Raw genomic sequence first — 19,954 nt, 5'->3', positions numbered from 1 at the left:
TTTGGGAAAATGTGATGTGTCCACGTTGTGTTTTGGGGCATTTTCTGTCACGGGCGCTAGGCCTACCCACACAACTGAGGTACCATTTGTATCTGGAGACTTGGGGAAACGCTGGGTGGAAGGAAATTTGTGGCTCCTCTTAGATTCCAGAACTTTCTGTCACCGAAATGAGAGGAAAAAGTTTTTTTTTAGCCAAATTTTGAGGTTTGCAAAGGATTCTGGGTAACAGAACCTGGTCAGAGCCCCACAAGTCACCCCATCTTGGATTCCCTTAGGTGTCTTGTTTTCAAAATGCGCAAGTTTGGTAGGTTTCCTTAGGTGCCGGCTGAGCCTGAGGCCAAAACCTACAGCTAGGCACTTTGCAAAAAACATGTTAGATTTCAATGTAAAAATGTGATGTGTTCATGTTGTGTTTCCTGTCATAAGCATTAGGCCTACCCACGCAAGTGAGGTACAGTTTTTATCAGGAGACTTAGGGGAACACAGAATAGCAAAACAAGTTTTATTGCCCCTTGTCTTTCTCTAAATTTTTTCCTTCCAAATGTAAGACAGTGTGTAAAAAAGACGTCTATTTGAGAAATGCTCTGTAATTCACATGCTAGTATGGGCACCCCAGAATTCAGAGATGTGCAAATAACCACTGCTTCTCAACACCTTATCTTGTGGCCATTTTGGAAATACAAAGGTTTTCTTGATACCTATTTCTCACTTTTTATATTTCACAAAATGAATTGCTGTATGTCCAGTATACAACAGAAACCCGTTGCAAGGTGCATCTCCTTTATTGGCTCTGGGTACCTAGAGTTCTTGATTAACCTATAAGCCCTATATATCCCCACAACCAGAAGAGTCTAGCAGATGTAACGTATATTGCTTTTGAAAATATAACATAGAAGGAAAAAGTTACAGAGTAAAACATGGAGAAAAAATGGCTGTTTTTTTCACCTCAATTTCAATATTTTTTTAGTTCAGCTATTATCTTCTGTAGGAAACACTTATAGGATCTACACAAATTTCCCTTTGCTGAGTTCAGAATTATATATACTTTTCAGAAATGTTTAGCTTTCTGGGATCCAGCATTGGTTTCACACTAATTTCTGTCACTAACTGGAAGGAGGCTGAAAGCACAAAAAATTGTAAAAATGGGGTATGTCCCAGTAAAATGCCAGAATTGTGTTGAAAAATGTGGTTTTCTGATTCAAGTCTGCCTGTTCCTGAAAGCTGGGAATATGGTGATTTTAGCACTGCAAACCCTTTGCTGATGCAATTTTCAGGGAAAAAAACCACAAGCCTTCTTCTGCAGCCTTTTTTTCCCATTTAAAAAAAAAATGAAATAGTTGCTGTATTTTGGCTAATTTCTTGGTCTCCTCCAGGGGAACCCACAAACTCTGGGTACCTCTAGAATCTCTAGGATGTTGGGAAAACAAGGACGCAAATGTGGAATGGATAGCTTATGTGGACAAAAGGTTATGAGGGCCTAAGCGCAAACTGCCCCAAATAGCCAAAAAAAGGCTCGGCACAGGAGGGGAAAAGGCCTGGCAGCGAAGGGGTTAATCACATGTATATAATGGAAGTGCCTTCACCCCAAATACCATGTCATAGCCTCCCGTTGCAGGCAAAATTCCAAACACGATTGTGGCATCACAAGGGCAACAATCAAGGGCATCAATATACCATTACTGCACAATGTAGCAGCTAATGTCCTATTGCCCCATATCCATTATCATGATGAGGACATCATGATGAAGGCGTCATGTCCGCCGTGACAGACCGGGACAGTTGCAGACTACCCTATGGACGCTTGTGCATCCCGAGCTACACAGAAACCGCTGTCTCATCTCATGTTCAGATTCCAGTACCCACAGTAATAAGACCACAATCTTCAACAAGCCCCTTAATTGCTACTCCGGTAGAGGCACTTGGTAGTGCTCAACCACATTAACCTATCCCAAGCATACCTCAGGACTCTACATCAAGGCCTGGAGTAATGGCACTAGGGTTCCCGCAAAGAGAAGGTTTAGCTAGCAGGGGCATGGCAGCTCAGACAACTAGTACTGCTTCACCATCGGGTAATGAGTTGGGCGTAGCACAATCCCCACAGCGCCTTAATGTTCTTCAATTGAAAACAAAATTTGAAGAAACATGTTAAGGGAAATGTGGGAATGGACTACTTAGGACATTACAGTGAGAATGAGTTGCTTTACAGAAGGTTAAGGTAAAGTTTGCGTGCTGACGTGTTTACCTCTCACATAGAGCAAAGCATCTTCGGAGCTCTTTTGATTGGCTAACATGTATCCTTCCACTACTCCCATTTAGGAAACATTTTGTTTCTTTTTCATTCTGCACTCCCTGAGAATGCGAGTTTTCTACCTCCCTCTCTTGTGTGCTGCTTATTCACCCCAAATACCTGCCCCCTCCTCGTGCTATGTTGATCCCCAGCCCTCCCAGCTTGCCTGTAAAAGCTCAACAACAGGGATATTTTTGCTGGGCTATGGCTGAAGAGCAAATTTTAGGGCTTTTATCTCCTGCATTCCATGTATTGCATGCGAGAAAGCACACGCTTTGGCACACTAAGACCCCCATTTATATAGTTTTTTTGCACCACATTTGCGTCATGTTTTGTTGCAAAAGCGGTGCAAACGTACAAAATATAATTGTATTTTGTAAGTTTGCACCGCTTTTTCATCAAAAAAATGAAGCAATGCGGCACAAAAAAAGTATAAATATAGGCCAAAGGGTTTTTTTAGAGCTTGGGTAGAGTCATCTGCTGCATTCCTTCAGCTAGCACCTGAGGCAGAAGGAGGTGCAGTTAGCGTGACATTTCTCCTGGCTTCCTAAACTAATAAATAGGAGTTAACGGTTAAATCCTTTGGAAAGTAAATTAGACTTTGGCCATTGTTTCCATTTACAATCTGACACTTCCTTGCACTTTTCGGAATATGTTCAGAGTTGCCTGATTAATATGTATTTGAAAAACTGTGCCATTTTTAAAGTTTGAAAACACTGAATTCAAGGTACAGTTTTGACAGATCATATAATTTGTGTTTGCTTTTACTCTGGTATTTTCCTTTTTTCTTTTACTTTTTTACAACAAAGACTAACATTGGCAAAGCACTACCCTGACCCACATCATCATCACCTCCATCATGTCCGCCACTTTTTCAGATGAATAGAAACCTGCAGAAAAGAATGCCCTCATCAAGCAGCCCACAGTTGACCTGAATCAACTAAGCTACTCCTGACCCATCTCCCTACTCCCCCATCCTGTCACGATTCGTCTTTCTCTTACCGCTTCTGTCAGATGTAGATGGAGTACGGCTTCGGAGCTTGCACGTCCTGGTCTAGCCAAGATAAGGGTGACCCTACCGGTAGCCATGGTGCTGCTGGTAAGAGGGGCATGCAAGCAGTCCATTCCCTCCAGAATGAGCTCCAGAGGAAAAACCACTTAGGGAAAAACCTCCAAAAGGGAGCTCCAGAAGATCAGAAAAGGCACAGTAGAACTCAGGACTCCAAGAACTGGAACATCAGGAATCTACAAGGGAAAACAGGCAGGAACAGTCCACAGCAGGAACACAAAAGAGCGAGGATCACCACCAACCAGAGTGTTTCAACGCAAGGAAGAAAGATACTCAAGCTTCTTATATACCAGAAAACAGGAAGTGAACCAACAGGAAAAAGGAAAAATGCCATATTAAGTTAGGAAAGTGTCATAGAGAAAACTAGGCAAAACTTCATATTTGAAAGGGACTAATAAAAGAAAGGAACAGTGCATGCTGGGAAGAACAAGCATTCTAGGACAAAGAAAGTCTGGCTTCCATAAACCAAAGAATGAACAGCCCAGAAACAGATAAGTATTAGATATGCATTGCAGGGGCCACCTGCGAAGCAAGAACAGAGCATGCAGTGACCACGGCAAGACCCACGTCCTGACCGTGGGCCGCCCGACCTTGCCACCGCACCAGAGAAGGATGCTGCAGGCAGACCAATGGCCGTGGCAGGCTGGACCTGCTGAACATCGGACCGCGGGCCTCCCCGCAGGACAAAATTAGAGCGCCGCGGGTGGATTACCGAGCCGTGGCATAACACATCCAGCCAAAGTGATTGTGAAGGCATCAAACAAGCAACAAACACGCACCTCTAACTTCACCATCTTCTAGACAAAACTCAATCAGGATTCAGAAAGAACCACATCAAAATAGCACTCACCACGGCCACTGACAACAGTTGAAATGAACCATGGATGCAAGGGATATAGCCAAGGGACAATTTGTTCCCATTATTTTACAACTTACAAAGCCAAACTGAGATAATCATATTCGTTTATATTGATTATTGGGGCAATTTAACAAGAGATGTTCTCTAGTTTCAATGTCTCCTCTACGTAGTCAAACTAAAGAATACAAAAAAGTGATGGATAGAATGCTTGAATTAATCTCAGCCACTGATAATTACTTGTGGCTTCCATCATTATTTTGCACACCATGCCATCTACGTTTTGCCCAGCCATGTGAAAATCAGTCTTGACAAGTGTTTTTATCTGCTGCCCTGCATCACAAGGAAAGGGCGGAAATGTGCTGTATTTATCTAATATGTTGCATTCCTGTTCTTCCCCCCTAGTGCCCTTTTGACTGCCCAACACCAACGCAGACTCCCTTGCACAATGGTGCAAGGGTTCCTGCATTGCATACATGACTGCTTTTGTGCAGGAAGGGGCATCTACCTGCACAAAAACAGTCTTGAGAGGTTTTTTCCTCTTTCTGTGTGTGCTGCAGAACATTTGAATCATCCTAGACCGAGGAGAAACAACTGCCCTCATCCTGTTTTACCTTCCTGAATCCTTCGACACCATCTCCCGTAACACCCTTATCTGAAGAGTCCACGAGATTGGCATACAAGGATCCACTCTCAAATGGATCTGTTCCTTCCTCATGGGAAGAACTCAAAGGGTTAGACTGCCACCTTTCACATCAGAGACTAAGAAATTGCTATGCAGAGTCCCACAGGGATCGTTCCTCATTCCCACCCATATATCATATATCCATATACAATAAACGCTTGCTTCCATCATGTGATCACAAGACATCTCCGTCATCTGCCGACGCCAATAACAACCAACTTATCCTCCCCCTGATGGATAAGACAACTGTCATAAGAACCAACATCATCAGTTGCATGACCATGGTAGCAGACCGGATGCGAATCAACTGCCTGTAGAAGAACTCCAGGAAGACAGACGTATTGGTCTTCTGCAACAAGACCTCCCCATGGGACTCCACCTGGTGGCATTTGGAGGTAGGACTCACACTCGCAGACTTTGCAAGTAATCTAGGGATCATCCGAGATGACATGCTTAACATGACAGCTCAAGTCAATGCAGTGTGCACCTCCTGTTTCCATACCCTACGCATGCTACAAAAAATCTTTAAATGGTTGCCTCAGAACACCAGACAGACCACCTAGCAAACACTCATCACCAGCCGGCTGGACTACTGCAACACTCTATGCCGGAATCTATTAACAACTGCTACACAGACTCCAGACCATCCAGAACACCACTGCAAGGGTCATAATTGATGTTAGAAATGGGTCTTTGGTTGGCAGTCAGGTTACCCCCTGTCCAAGCAAGGACCCTCTCTATAGTCAGGGTAAAGAAAAATCACACTCAGTTAACCCCTGCTCACTCCCTTGGTAGCTTGGCACGAGCAGGTAGGCTTAACTTCAGAGATCAGCTGTAAAGTATTTGTACCAACACACACAGTAATACAGTAAAAACACCACAAAATGACTCAACACATGTTTAGAAAAATAGCCAATATTTATCTAAACAAAACAAGACCAAAACAACAAAAACCTGACATACACAAGTCAAGTTATGATTTTTTAAAGATTAAACTCAAAAATAGCACTTAGAAACATAAAAAGCTTTGGTGAGGTGATAGCACGGGGTAGTGATGGAGTCATTCCCAACAATCTGACGCCCATGGCGCCGGGTGCAGAGCCACGCAGACCCCCAGGTACAGTACCTGTGAGAACAAGTCGGTGCGCGAAGTCGGGGATCGTGGCATTGCTGGATCTGAGGCGGCGTCAGTTCCGGTGCTGTGGGGCGAAGGAGCGGAGGCGTCATGAAGAGGCGTCAGGTCCTTGCTGCAGAGTGGGGGAGGTGAGGAGGCGTCGGTGCGAAACGTTGAATCTGAGCACTTCAGGTAGTGTCAGTCGTGGCGTGGCGCGGCGACTTCCACAGAGTCGCAGACTTCAGTGGGGCTGCAGCGGTGTTGAGCCTGGGAGGATCATCACACTCCAGGGAGGACCACAGAGTCGGTTGCAGGTGGCATCACGGGATTCAGCAGCGGCGTCGGTCCGGAGTCATCCAAAGTCGGCTTTCCTGGATTTTCACCAGCTTCTCCTTTCATTGAGTGAGGGCAAGCACAGCCCTTTCAGGTGTGAAATCCCTCCCAGCACAGATGGCTCATCACAATATGCAGGCTACTCCCCAGCTCCCTTTGTGTCCCTTGTCTAGAGAGAGGTGCAAACAGCCCAACTATCAAACTGACCCAGACAGGGAATCCACAAACAGGCAGAGTCACAGAATGGTTCAAGCGAGAAAATGCCTAATTTCTAAAAGTGGCATTTTCAAACACACAGTCTAAAAAACAACTTCACTAAAAGATGCATTTTTAAATTGTGAGCTCAAAAACCCTAAACTCCACATTTCTATCTGCTCCCTAAAGGAATCTGCCCTTTAATAATATTTAAAGGCAGCCTCCATGTTAATCTATGAGAGAGTTAGGCCTTGCAACAGTGACAACCGAATTAGGCAGTATTTCACTGTTGAGACATGTAAAACACATAAGTACATGTCCCACCTTTAACATACACTGCACCCTGCCCATGGGGCTACTTTTGGCCTACCTTAAGGGTGCCTTACGTGTATAAAAAGGGAAGGCTTGGGCCTGGCAAGTGGGTACACTTGCCAAGTCGAATTGGCAGTTTAAAACTGCACACAGAGACACTTCAGTGGCAGGTCCAAACCATGATTACAGGGCTACTTATGTGGGTGGCACAACCTGTGCTTCAAGCCCACTAGTAGCATTTGATTTACAGGCCCTGGGCACCTCTGGTTGTAGGACGCTGGCCTGGCTTATAGTGGGTACCTTGTGGTACTTACACCTTGTGCCAGGTCCAGTTATCCCTCATTAGTAGAACAGAAGTGTTCTAGCAGCTTAGGCTGATAGAGGTAGCTATAGCAGAGCAGCTTTGGCTGAACTAGGAGACATGCAAAGCGCTTACCATACCACTTATATCATATAGCACTATATCATAAGAAAACTCAATACTCAGAGTTACTAAAAATAAAGGTACTTTATTTTAGTGACAATATGCCAAAAGTATCTCAGAGGATATACTCCCTTAGGAGGTAAGTAATATACACAAAATATTTAGACACAAACCAAAATCAGGTAAGTAACAGTTGGAAAAGTAGTGCAAACAATGTAGAATCACAATAGTATGCAATATGGATAAATAGGCATAGGGGCAACACAAACCATATACTCCAAAAGTGGAATGCGAACCACAAATGGACCCCAGGCCTAGTGTAGTGTGTAGAGGGTCGCTGGGAGTGTAAGAAAACACTAAGGCCCATATTTATATTTTTTTAGCGCCGCATTTGCGCCGCTTTTTGATGCATAAACGGCGCAAACTTACAAAATACCATTGTATTTTGTAAGTCTGCGCCACTTTTGCATCACAAAATGACGCAAATGCGGCGCTACACAAGTATAAATATGGGCCTAAGGGAGTCCAAGATACCCCACTTCAAGACCCTGAAAAGTAGGAGTAAAGTTACTCTACTACCCCAGAAAGACAGTAAAGTCGAGATAGGGGATTCTGCAAGGACAGCAACTGACTGCAAAACACTGAAGACGGATTCCTGGACCTGAGGACCTGTAAAGGAAGGGGACCAAGTCCAAGAGTCACGCAAGTGTCTGGGGGGTAGCAGCCCACTAAACCCTGGATGAAGGTGCAAAAGGGCTGCCTCCGGGTGGAAGAAGCCAAAGATTCTGCAACAACGGAAGGTGCCAGGAACTCCTTTGGTCAGAAGATGTCTCACGGCGTGCTGGAGGATGCAGAGTTGTTTCCACGCAGAAAGACCACAAACAAGCCTTGCTAGCAGCAAGAGTCGCAGTTGAGAATTTTGGGTGCTGCTAGGGCCCAGGAAGAACCAGGAAGTCGCCCCTTGGAAGAGGAGACAGAGGGGGCGCTCAGCAACACTGAGAGCCCATGCAGAAGCAGGCAGCACCCACAGAAGCACCTAAACATGGGACTTAGAAGATCTGAGGACGACGGTCGACTCAGAACAACAAAAGAGGGTCCCACGACGTCGGAGTCCAACTCAGCGAGTTGGGCAATGCAGGATGGAGTGCTGGAGACCTGGGCTAGGCTGTGCACAAAGGAAGTCTTGCAAAAGTGCACAGGAGCCCAAGCAGCTGCAGTGCATGCAGTACACAGGATGACTGTCTAGCGTGGGGAGGCAAGGACTTACCTCCACCAAATTTGGACAGAACGCCACTGGACTGTCGGGGACACTTGGACCCAGCTCCTGTGTTCCAGGGACCACGCTTGTCAGGATGAGAGGGGACCCAGAGGACTGGTGATGCTGAAGTTTGGTGCCTGCGTTAGCAGCGGGAAGATTCCGTCGACCCACTGGAGATTTCTTCTTGGCTTCCAGTGCAGGGTGAAGGCAAACAGCCCTCAGAGCATGCACCACCAGGAAACAGTCAAGAAAGCCAGCAGGATGAAGCGCTACAATGTTGCTGGTAGTCTTCTTGCTACTTTGTTGCAGTTATGCAGGCGTCCTGGAGCAGTCGGCAGTCGATTCTTGGCAGAAGTTGAAGAGGGAAGTGCAGAGGAACTCTGGTGAGCTCTTGCATTTGTTATCTGGTGAGATGCCCACAGGAGAGACCATAAATGGCCCATAGAGGAGGATTGGCTACTGAGAAAAGTAAGCACCTATCAGGAGGGGACTCTGACGTCACCTGCTGGGACTGGCCACTCAGAGCTGTCCATTGTGCCCTCACACCTCTGCATCCAAGATGGCAGAGGTCTAGGACACACTGGAGGAGCTCTGGGCACCTCCCCTGGGAGGTGCTGGTCAAGGGAGTGGTAACTCCCCTTTCCTTTGTCCAGTTTCGCGCCAGAGCAGGGCTGGGGGATCCCTGAACCGGTGTAGACTGGCTTATGCAGAGAGGGCACCATCTGTGCCCATCAAAGCATTTCCAGAGGCCAGGAGAGGCTACTCCTCCCAGGCCCTTCACACCTTTTTCCAAAGGGAGAGGGCGTAACACCCTCTCTCAGAGGAAATCCTTTGTTCTGCCTTCCTGGGACCAGGCTGCCCAGGCCCTAGGGGGGCAGAAACCTGTCTGAGGGGTTGGCAGCAGCAGTAGCTGCAGTGGAAACCCCGGAAAGTTAGTTTGGCAGTAACCGGGCTCTGTGCTGGAGACCCGGGGATGCATGGAATTGTCACCCCAATACCAGAATGGTATTAGGGTGACAATTCCATGATCTGAGACATGTTACATGGCCATGTTCGGAGTTCCCATTGTGACGCTACATATAGGTAGTGACTTATATGTAGTGCAAGCGTGTAATGGTGTCCCCGCACTCACAAAGTCCGGGGAATTTGCCCTGAACAATGTGGGGGCACCTTGGCTAGTGCCAGGGTGCCCACACACTAAGTAACTTTGCACCTAACCTTCACCAAGTGAGGGTTAGACATATAGGTGACTTATAAGTTACTTATGTGCAGTGTAAAATGGCTGTGAAATAACGTGGAAGTTATTTCACTCAGGCTGCAGTGGCAGTCCTGTGTAAGAATTGCCTGAGCTCCCTAAGGGTGGCAAAAGAAATGCTGCAGCCCATAGGGATCTCCTGGAACCCCAATACCCTGGGTACCTAGGTATCATATACTAGGGAATTATAAGGGTGTTCCAGTGTGCCAATCAGAATTGGTAAAATTAGTCACTAGCCTGCAGTGACAATTTTAAAAGCAGAGAGAGCATAAACACTGAGGTTCTGGTTAGCAGAACCTCAGTGATACAGTTAGGCACCACGCAGGGAACACATATAGGCAACAAACTTATGAGCACTGGGGTCCTGGCTAGCAGGATCCCAGTGACACATATTAAACATACTGACAACATAGGGTTTTCACTATGAGCACTGGACCCTGACTAGCAGGATCCCAGTGAGACAGTAAAAACACCCTGACATATACTCACAAACAGGCCAAAAGTGGGGGTAACAAGGCTAGAAAGAGGCTACCTTCCTACACTAGTGCACTGTACTAGGGGCTTACTGGTAAATCAAATATGCCAATCATGGAAAGTCAAGTACACATATGTTTTACATAGTAGTATTTGCACTTTAGCACTAGATAGCAGTGGTAAAGTGCCCTGAGTAACAAAAACAGCAAAAACAGGGTCCGGCACACATCAACAACCTGGGAAACAGAGGCAAAAAGTTAGCGGAGACCACGCCAAGGATGCCAAGTCTAACACTCGACCTCCCACACTGCACCCACAACACTCAGCACCTCAAGAAGATTCACTGGCTCCCCATTCACAATAGCAGCCAATTCAAACTTCTCATGGACACATACAAAGCCCTACACAACACAGGACCAGAATACATGACCAGCCGCATACACTTTTACCGACCCACCAGATACCTGTTTTGCCACCTTTCACTCGCACATTCCTTGCATCCGCAAAAGCAAAACTGAAGGTCACCCATTCTCCAACATCGCACCCAGGACATGTAACCACTCCATCAAAAAAAAAGGCCTCCTCCTCACTTCTTGAGTTCCACAAGAAGTTAAAGACCTGGCTCTCCGTATGCACACCTTGAGGACCACACACCTACACTCTTGCCCAAGTGCCTGGATAGTCTCTCTGGTGATTAGTGCGCTATACAAATCAATATAACATAACAAAGCCAACAGTCTGGTACTCGGCTTATAAAGGCATACCTATTTATTTTGCCAGTGCTTGGTCACATGGGTGTGGCACAGCCTTACTTATTGCAGCACAGACCGAGCTGATTTGACCGACAAACATAAAAATGTTACAGACACTTTATCCTATGACTTGATTGATGCAGTCTCTTTCTACTTCTCACAACTTTGGAGCCTTATTAAGAGAACTAAATCCACCATGTGATTCCTAGGCTGGCCCGGAGGAAAGCTAAACACTTTACCGACTGCTTCCTCGGCTGTAGATGGCTGTGCTAGGTTTTCTGAGGTCTTTATCAGCTGTTTCCGAAGTTTCAAAACCTGGGTAAAACTTCAGTGTGACTGTTTGCATTTGCAAGGGCTGAGCAAACCTCGCTCTAGACAGCGCTGGCTCGGATGCCTGGCTGGGCTGCAGAGTGCGCGCTCTGTAATATGTGCTGCTGGCTGCAGTTAGAGAAACTTTACACCACATTAACGGAGCCTCCTCTCTGGGACGGGCTTGAGCAGGGCCGATGCTCAGGCCAGCTTTGATGGGCGAGCAGTATCCCCCTCTCTCGCCGCTCTGTTCTGTTACATTTTAAATCATCTGTCACGTTCGTGGGCTCTGGGCTGCGATAGCATGACTACACGGTGAAGGCATCTCCTGGAACCCTCGTCCATGTCCCCCGGGCGTGGCGGGGCATCCCCTGTGCGCGATCAGCCCCAGTTTTGGGCAGGGCGGACGGAAAGCCTCACTGCGTAATGAATACTTTGAACCCCATGGGGAGAGCGCGCATTTTTTCGATGCCTCATTAAAGGGTCCTCTCTGAGTTTGTTGTGCTGTAGTTTGTCGATCGCCTCCTGCTCCAGGAAGGTCTGTTCTCGGAGCTGCGGGCCGGGGGAAGAGGCGACCAGTGTGAAGGGGAGCAGGGCAGCGTGCACTAGGAGCTGGGAGCCGGACTCGGCGGCAGCAGGATGCGGCTGTGCGGGCTGCTTCGGGTGGCGCTGGGATACTGTACACTGCTGATGCTGTCCGGCCTGACCCCAGGCCAAGGTGCTGAAAGAGACCCCGAGGCCGACGGCGTGAAGGAGACCAGAGCCAACAGGGCCAAGCGGAGAGGAGGAACCGGAGGAGCGGGCGCAGGTGGAGCAGGCCACGACGTGCTGAAAGGGTAACGTGTCCTCCTTAGTCAGACTCAAGGCGCTAAATCTAGGGCCGGTGATGACCCAGTGTGTACATATTAGGATAACCCATGGACAGCAACGGGGTTTATTATACACTATGTTGGGAGGTACCTGAAGTTGCTCAGCGTGAGATGCATTTCCCCAGCCCCATTAACTTTGCACTCCAATACTTGTAGCTGCGTATTCCCTCTTATATACACGGGACTGGAAGTACCAGAATGCAAAATAAAGCCTAGGACTGGGCGAGCTTCGCACCCCTGACTTGGAACACCTTGGTATCTCTGATTGCATTTGCTCAGTGACCGAAGTTGAAACGTGTGCATGGTCAGGTGTTCTAAGGCGGGCGAGTGCAATGCTTGTTGGCTCCTCTCATGGCGAAAAGCTAATATTACTTGACGCCTCTCTCTATTTTTTAAAATCCGCTTTTAAATCTGCATTCTGTCGGTGTATGTATGCTCTCTTGGTGCTGCAAACACACCCCACGTTAAGGGACAGCTCGATCTCAGACAAGGGATTTGAGAAGAGCTGTGTGTCGCTGTTTCACTAAAATCGGAAACTCAGCGGAGCATGAGCTGTGCTCCGAGGCTGCCTTTAATAAAGGTACTAACTGCCCATTCTAAAGAGTCCGTGGACTCTTGGTGTTTATGTCAGTCCAGTGCTTGCATTGTTTTGTGTTTCTGATAAATTTAGTGACCAAACTTCCTTTGAATCGTATGCGGTAAAGAGATATCTTGAGTACTTTTTTTGCAGTACTTTAAAACCAGTGCCGAGGTCAGGTGTTACGGTGGAGTGCATGTATATTCGGTTCCGGGCAAGCTACACCAGTAGACCTGCATATTTGCACGGACAAACTGTCCCAAATATGTTCGTTCTCTGATCAGTCTGGTCGTCGATGTAAGTGTTACTGCCATTTACCTAACTCCGTGTAAAAGCGTGCAGTGCATCACACAGTGCATCACACAGCACGGGATCCCTCCAAACATTATTCGACAGGTACAGTGGACGTGTGAATGAATCGCTGTATTCGGACAGGTTACCGTGAGCGTGGACTACACTCGGACACATTGCAGTGTACACCTGTCTGTGTGCATCGCTGTGTTCGGACGGATTAAGATGCACGTCTGAGTGCCTCCCCCCCTCCACACAGCCCCTCAACAGGTTGTGAATACCTAAGGGCTGCCCTATTTGTACTTCTAACTCAGGGGTCTTCAAACTGGGGGGCGGGGCCCCCTAGGGGGCCCTCAAGTGATTCCAGGGGGGCGCCAGGCTGTGGCCAAAATAATTATTACACAGATAACAGTGTTTTGTTTTGAGCAGAAACATATTACTTCACAAATAAAAAGGTAACATTACTTAACTGCAATGTTTAAATACTGTAGACATCTTTAAACATTGCCATCTTTTTAAAATGACTGGGAAAAATTCTGAGGGGGGTGCAATGATTTTAATTTTTCAACTGGGGGAGCGGCATTAAAAAATTTGGAGACCACTGTTCAGACTGCACCTTGGGATTGCGAGCGCCTGTAAACTCCGTGGTTGTCTGGTCGCAAATCCATCCGACCTCTCCACGATCCTGGCTGGTAGTTGGTTTCTTGACGCGGCCCTGAGGTGCCTGGCCTCGACCCTTAGGTGCTGGACGCGGTCCTGAGATGAGGTTAGAAGTCCTGGGCTGCCCGGTCGCGGCCCTGAAGTGCTCGGCGCGGTCCTGAGGTACAAGGCGCGGTGCAGAGGTGCAGGTCAGCGGCCCTGGGCTGTCCGGTCGCGTCCCGCGTCTTCAGACCGAGCGATAAAGGTCTGTATCATGCACACAGACTCTCTTGAGAAGGCCCCGTGCTGCGGTCTGTGAGCCCATGTGTTTTACTGCTCAATGGAAGCCTGGAGCTCTCGTGGCACTTCTTGCTTTGGCTTCGGAAAGCACAGTACTTGGCAGTCACTGGAAAGAACCGTTACTGTCTCTCTTTGCTTTGTCGAAGAGGCCAAAGATAGAGGCAAAAAAACAATCTGAGCATCTCTCTGGAGTTTGGCCCTTTCTCATAAGGTGTTCTTGCACCTCATTCACCCCCCACCCCCCACAACGTAGTGTACTTATGTGTCCCCAGGGCGCATTCACCTCGCACTTTCTTTGCCTGTCATAATGCCAAAACCATATTCACCTCACACTTTCCTGAGGTGTCATAAGTCATCAGGCCGCAGCCACATACCTGTGAACCCATCCTCAACTGGCTAGAATCCCCCTCTCATGCACGTGCCTTCAGTGAATTGTACTAGGTCCCCCTGTTTGGACACCTGCCTCACTCTCCCAAATGTTTTGTTCTCAATTTAGTTCAATGGTATCACCCTCCTAAACACCTTGCTGCGCTCTCCTTCCAGAGAAAACTGGTTGACAATTGTTTTTTCACATCACTCTTGAGGTGTCACAACACCCCATTCACCCCACACTCTGCTATGCTGCCATAACTCTCCATTTACCTCCAGTGCTTGAAATGGAAAAGTGGAAATGCAGGTGCCCTGGAGCAGAGTACCTGCTTGTTTCTGAGAAGTGTTGGTACTCTCCAATTAAAAGTATTACGTTTTTCTTGAGAAGGTCAGGTTCTCTCCCTCTCAAAATAAAAACGTGCCGATACTCAGTACCGGCCCATTTAAAGCACTGTTTAACTCACAGCCTCCTATGACAAGACCTCATTCACTTAAAACTCTTTTTGAGGTGTTATAATGCCGTATTCACCTAGCAGTCAACTGTCTTGTGGCGTACCAACACCTCATTCACCCCAGCCCCACATATCCCGAGTTGTCACAACGCCTCATTCACCTCACTGTCTCCCAAAGAGTCACATCACCTTATTCAGCTCACTGTACTGGGGAGGGAACCTCAGGGGCTCTCAGTCAGTGATTGGTGTTATGCTCTGTGACACTCCTCCACCATTTCACGGAGTCACGTGGTGGGGTTTTAGAACTGCTCCATACTGAACACCCCCAGACATCACACACACTGAGAGCGAATTTACTGGTTGGAACCAACGAAGGCTGCAAGTGATATAGCCCAGGGATGGACTGGTCCCATGAGGACCAGGGTGAGGACGTGGCATAAGGCGGGCGTCTGTCTAGAGTGGCGCAGTAGCAAAAAACTATAGACTGGACTTCGGCCCGAGCACCTTGTTGTTTGTTGTAGCGGGTATAGATCTCTCCATCGAGCATCTGTTGCTGGCATATAAATGCACCTTTCATATTACTAATCTGAATTATAGGTGTGGGTTTAACTCCGTTAAAAGGGAATCAAATTACCTTTTAACGAACTGAGGTCGTTAAAATGAATACCATTTTAATGGCTAATTAAGACACTTTTAACGCAAGAGTAAATAAATCCAATTAGTCATGTGTGTATTACAAAAGGGAAATCTATATGTCTGTCTGTCTATCTGTCTGTCTACCTGTCTATCTGTCTATCTATCTACATTTTTCTTTCCCTCTGTCTGTCCCCGCCCTCCAGCCTCCCTACCCACCCAGCGCACATCTTTCTAACGGTCCATCATTCTGCCACTCTGCCTGACCACCTGTCTATTCATCTACATATCCATCTTTCCCTGTGTCTCCCCTCCCTAGTCCCTGCCCACCAACAAACCAACCATCCTTCCATCCTTCTACGCCTATCCATCCTTCTATGCCTCTACCCCTCCCTCCAGTGACTGATGCACCAGAGGAATGTCTTCGACTTCGCCCGAGTATACTAGACTATCAAGCACATTCCAAAGCAACTGAACGCCTAGCATGCCCTTGGGATGACAGAGTTTTACAGGAAAGGCAAAGGCATTGGTGTTTACACTGTCGGTTGTCTTTACTCACTGTCCCTTCGAACAAGGGCACTGTGTATATCCCTGGCCCGAGATCTCCAACAAGGTTTCAAGTATTGGCTCGGGCATCCAACGAGCATCCTCGAGTTCCTTCACTCATCAAATGAATGACCATTCAAAGGCTTCTGGCTATCCTGGAAGGTGAAGTTAATGGTCTTCACCAAAAGTGATGGCCCACAAGCACACGCAACCTAGACAGACGACAGCATTCAATAGTTTGCATCCGCCTGGAGGTGAAAGCGGCACCTCTCTAGGGCAGGCGTGGTCAACGATGTGGTGAGAGCCATGTCAGAATTTCAGGGTAGACCCATGAAGTAAAAAATGGTATAGTAAGAAAATCAAGAGCAATTGCAGAAAAATCTATGTTACTTGACTTATTGAAACCACAAACTATAAATCTTCAGTACCACGATATTTAAACAATTGTGGTACTTACTCATTGCACTCACATATGAGTTAGATAACTCCACTTGGAAACACCTAGTGACATTAACACATATATTTTTGCCATATCACATGTGTAAAAAGCGAAATAAGTCTTCTATTTTACAATTTACAAAGCCAAACTGATATATCATACTATTTTATATGGACTCTTGGGACAATTAACAAGAGATGCTCTACAGTTTCAATGTCTCCTCTACATAGTCAAACTAAAGTATACAAAAAAGTGAATGGAGTGCTTGAATTAATCTAATCCACTGGTTATTAATTACTTGTGGACGCCATCGTTATTTTGCACACCATGCCATCTCAGTTTGGCCGAGCCATTTGCAAATCAGTCTTGACCAGTGTTTGATGCGCTGCCCTGCGTACCAAGGAAAGGGCAGGAATACACCTCAATTATTCAATATAGTGCATTCCTGTCCCCCCGTGTCCTTTTGCAGGCTAGCACCAACACAGGCTCCCTTGCACCATGATGCAAGGGTACCTGCGGTGCATGCATGATTGTTTCTGTGCAGGAAGGAAAACCTTCCTGCACAAAAACAGTCCTGAAAGGCTTTTTTCTCTTTTGGTGTGTGCTGCCGAAAACAGCACACATAAAAAGAGGAAAACAGCAAGGAGAAATAAAGATATTTCCCATCGTTATGTCTTTCCTGGGGAGGCATACAATTTTGGGGCATTCCCAGTTTTACCAGGGTTGGTAAATCTGGGAATGCGTTAAAAACCAAGGGAGGTGCTTGGGAACACCCATTGAACACCTCCCTAGCTCGGAGAAAGGCAACACAACGATTTGCGCTTACTTCATATTTTTGAAGCTGTTCAAAACCACGCACAGTGGCTGTGAGTGGCTTAAAAAATATGACTTAGTGGTTTGTGCCATGCAGGTATCTTGTTGCGTGGTGCAAGCATGAAGCAAACCCCTCATAAATATGCCCCTATGTTTTTCAAACTTCTACTAATCTGTGACATCCATTTAAAGAGCTAGGCCTTTTTTTAGCTGATCCTAAGTGCGCATGGCACATGGGTGAATTGGAGGGGTTTTCCAGTACTAAGTAGAACACAAAATAAGGAGGAGAAAAAACATACTTGTCTCAGTTCTTCTGCTGGAACGCAGAGGTTGTGAGAAGTTCTGGCTGTGTGCACCTTGGTGTCAGTTCATCAGCCTATTGCCTGTTGATCTTGTAGAGTGCTAGCTATGAAACTCTTCAGTAGGCGCTGCAGTTTTATGAGACCTACTATGTCAACTTGCCATGCATCAAAATGCAACTCGTCCTAATTTCAACGTGGTGTCACAGTTGCAATCTTACTTATGTCAAATTATGGATTGGGGTTCACCAAATTTAAATCGGATTTTCTCACTGAGCCTGCCTGCAATTAAATAGGAGCACAAACAGTCCTATGACGCAGAACGATGCAGCAAACGTTATCAGTGCGCCATGTAATAAGTTTAGAAAGGCTTCAGACTCCCTGCCTCCAAGGCATTTTGAACTATGACCTTTAACTGTGCACAACAGAAAATGGTATTTTAATAAATACCGAACCCTTTCTATGCTGTCAAAAGTGCTTAACTTCAATCCACAGGTTCGAGTTTATACAGTAACAGCTTTTTTCTGCAATCAACACATTCAAATATAATCAGTCCTGAGATGAAAAAATGCCCCTTTTTCGGGCTATTGCATTAAGATCTGGAGAGAAAGACAACTGCCCCGCAACAAGGGATCAGGAGGCGCACAGAACACTACTTTTGCAATGCCACTTGTATGGAAAGATATAGCATTACCATGCGAAAGCGCTTCTCGAACTTTCTACCACCACAGATGTCATTATGTACACCATTCTTGGACATAATTCTTAAATAATGTGCCAAAGCGACAGATGCTTGACTAATTTGAGCGGTAAAGACATTTGATTTCTGGGTAGCTTTTGATCATGTCTGTGTTAGGCATGTATATGTCTGTCAGGGTTTGCATAAGCTGTCGGATGCCTCGAGGCCTTGAGAGGTGGGATTGTGGAAGCTTCGAAGGCCACAGATCATAAACGTAGAGGGCACGATTAGGACAAGAACATTTCAATCCTATCAGCCGCTTTCTGAAACGAGGCACTCAAATGTTTACAGAATTCTGTAGGGCGCTTTTCAATACTGAGATTATCTGGTGGTGGTTTTTATTAGACCCGCGGCCCCACCCCGCAGCTCCCACCCCAGGCCTCTGTTACCTATCTATTTTTCTTACATATGTGCTACACGAGGGGAACAGCACACATACAATGGAGTGTAAAATTCACATTCATTTTTAGGGAAGAAGTTGCTCTGCCTTAAGCTCTCACATACACAGAACAACTTTGAATTTATAAATGGCCATTGATGACACAGAAGGTATCACATGGGGTATCCTTGTATTTGATGATGACTTAGTGAGTCAGCAATTGGTGCGACCCTCTGAAGATCATACCTTTGAATCCTTCAAGGCACTCTTGGCCTTACATCTTTGGTAGCACTGAAAGCTGTTATTTATCGCGTTTGGCGATGGCAGGAGTGCAGGATCAAGCGCTGGAAAAAGCTATTTCTACACTGTATGGCCACAAGCCAGCCATTTTCCTCTTCTGACAAAGTACCCCTAACCGCCTCAATTTGCAAAGGTTTTTCTTGAAGCAACAGGTCCACCGGAAACTCTTACTGCCCAGATGAACGAACTCTGGGTGTATTTCACTAGTTTCACAGACGACCTTCTTTTTCGACTTTCTTGTATTGTGTGCTCAGTTAATAGCACTAAATCACTTGATTCAGAAAATTAAGTAAAATGCCGTGACCATATCAAAAAAGCTTTAATCTCTCCCTTCAAACCATATGGAAAGGGAGTAATTTCAAGTCTTTCAACCCAATTAGTTTCTGCTTCTAATTAGAGAAATTTTGTCTCATAAATCTGTGGTTCCTAGCCTGGAGGCCTGGGACACTGGTGGTGAACCCTTCTCATTGGGTCCGTGACTGCTTTGCAAATTACATAACATTAAACGATTAATAAAGTGTATATAAATAAAGAAGCTAAGGCCCATATTTATACTTTTTTAGCGCTGCATTTGCGCCGCTTTTTAATGCAAAAGCGGCGCAAACTTACAAAATACAATTGTATTTTGTAAGTTTGTGCCGCTTTTGTGTCAAAAAATGAGGCAAATGCGGCGCTAAAAAAGTATAAATATGGGCCCAAATGTTCAACTGAACATTTAAAACATATTGTAAATGTGAAAAAAAAATGTAAATTGGAGGCTAAAAACGTAAATTTGTATCCTTAGACTGATTCATGGGAGCAGTGTAGGTGCATCCAACAGAATATAGAATGGACGATGAGTTGCCTCAGTTGAATTCAGAAAAGCTCCAACCTTTCTATTAAAATTATACTTTTTTGTTTGCAAATTAAATAATATGTCATCATTTGGGCATTTGTTCATTGACTGTTTTTTTCTTATATTGTTTTGCAGTTCAAATCATCGACAA

At 46.1% G+C, this 19,954-nt stretch overlaps 1 protein-coding gene across 1 annotated transcript in view; it reads left to right on the top strand.

Moving 5' to 3' along the window:
• Nucleotides 1-11,548: 11,548 nt before the first annotated feature.
• The window catches only part of FBN1 (fibrillin 1), a 780,541-nt gene continuing 772,135 nt past the window's right edge, over nt 11,549-19,954 (top strand). The window contains exon 1 of the mRNA XM_069222499.1: nt 11,549-12,159. Within this exon, the coding sequence (XP_069078600.1) occupies nt 11,963-12,159 (197 nt within the window). The 5' untranslated portion in view covers nt 11,549-11,962. The remainder of the gene's footprint in view (nt 12,160-19,954) is intronic.

Source organism: Pleurodeles waltl, chromosome 3_1, assembly GCF_031143425.1.
Source record: "Pleurodeles waltl isolate 20211129_DDA chromosome 3_1, aPleWal1.hap1.20221129, whole genome shotgun sequence".
NCBI classification, from domain to species: Eukaryota; Metazoa; Chordata; class Amphibia; order Caudata; family Salamandridae; genus Pleurodeles; species Pleurodeles waltl.
The sequence above is the reverse complement of the archived record's forward strand: the minus strand, read 5'-3'. Positions and strand labels throughout refer to the sequence as shown.